Below are 263 nucleotides of genomic sequence, written 5' to 3'. Positions count from 1 at the left end.
CCCGGCAATCCCAGCCCTCGCCTGCTACCCCAGCACCCACCCTCTGCCCATACCTCCCCGCCAGCCCCAGGTTCTGCCTTGCTGCAAGCTCCCCAGGGGCCAACAGCACCCGCCTGCCCTCGCCGGGCAGCCCCTCGCTGACCCACCCCTGCCTACCCCAGACCTGTGCAGGGGAGGGACGCTGTCCTGCGTTTTGAGGCTGCCGCGTGTGGAGACGACGTTGAAGCTGTCGGGGCAGGCGCACTGGACGGGCCGGGAGGACC

The 263-nt window shown here is 71.1% G+C and overlaps 1 protein-coding gene across 1 annotated transcript in view; it reads right to left on the bottom strand.

Moving 5' to 3' along the window:
- Positions 1 to 156: 156 nt before the first annotated feature.
- Positions 157 to 263, bottom strand: part of LOC104078604 (calpain-15-like) — a gene marked incomplete at both ends in the record, with an annotated part of 4,540 nt that continues 4,433 nt past the window's right edge. The window contains one exon of the mRNA XM_009580296.1: positions 157 to 243. Coding sequence (XP_009578591.1) covers positions 157 to 243 — 87 coding nt within the window. The remainder of the gene's footprint in view (positions 244 to 263) is intronic.

The sequence above is a fragment of the Fulmarus glacialis genome, unplaced genomic scaffold (assembly GCF_000690835.1).
Source record: "Fulmarus glacialis isolate BGI_N327 unplaced genomic scaffold, ASM69083v1 scaffold31096, whole genome shotgun sequence".
NCBI classification, from domain to species: domain Eukaryota; kingdom Metazoa; phylum Chordata; class Aves; order Procellariiformes; family Procellariidae; genus Fulmarus; species Fulmarus glacialis.
This window is presented reverse-complemented; position numbering and strand designations above follow the sequence as displayed.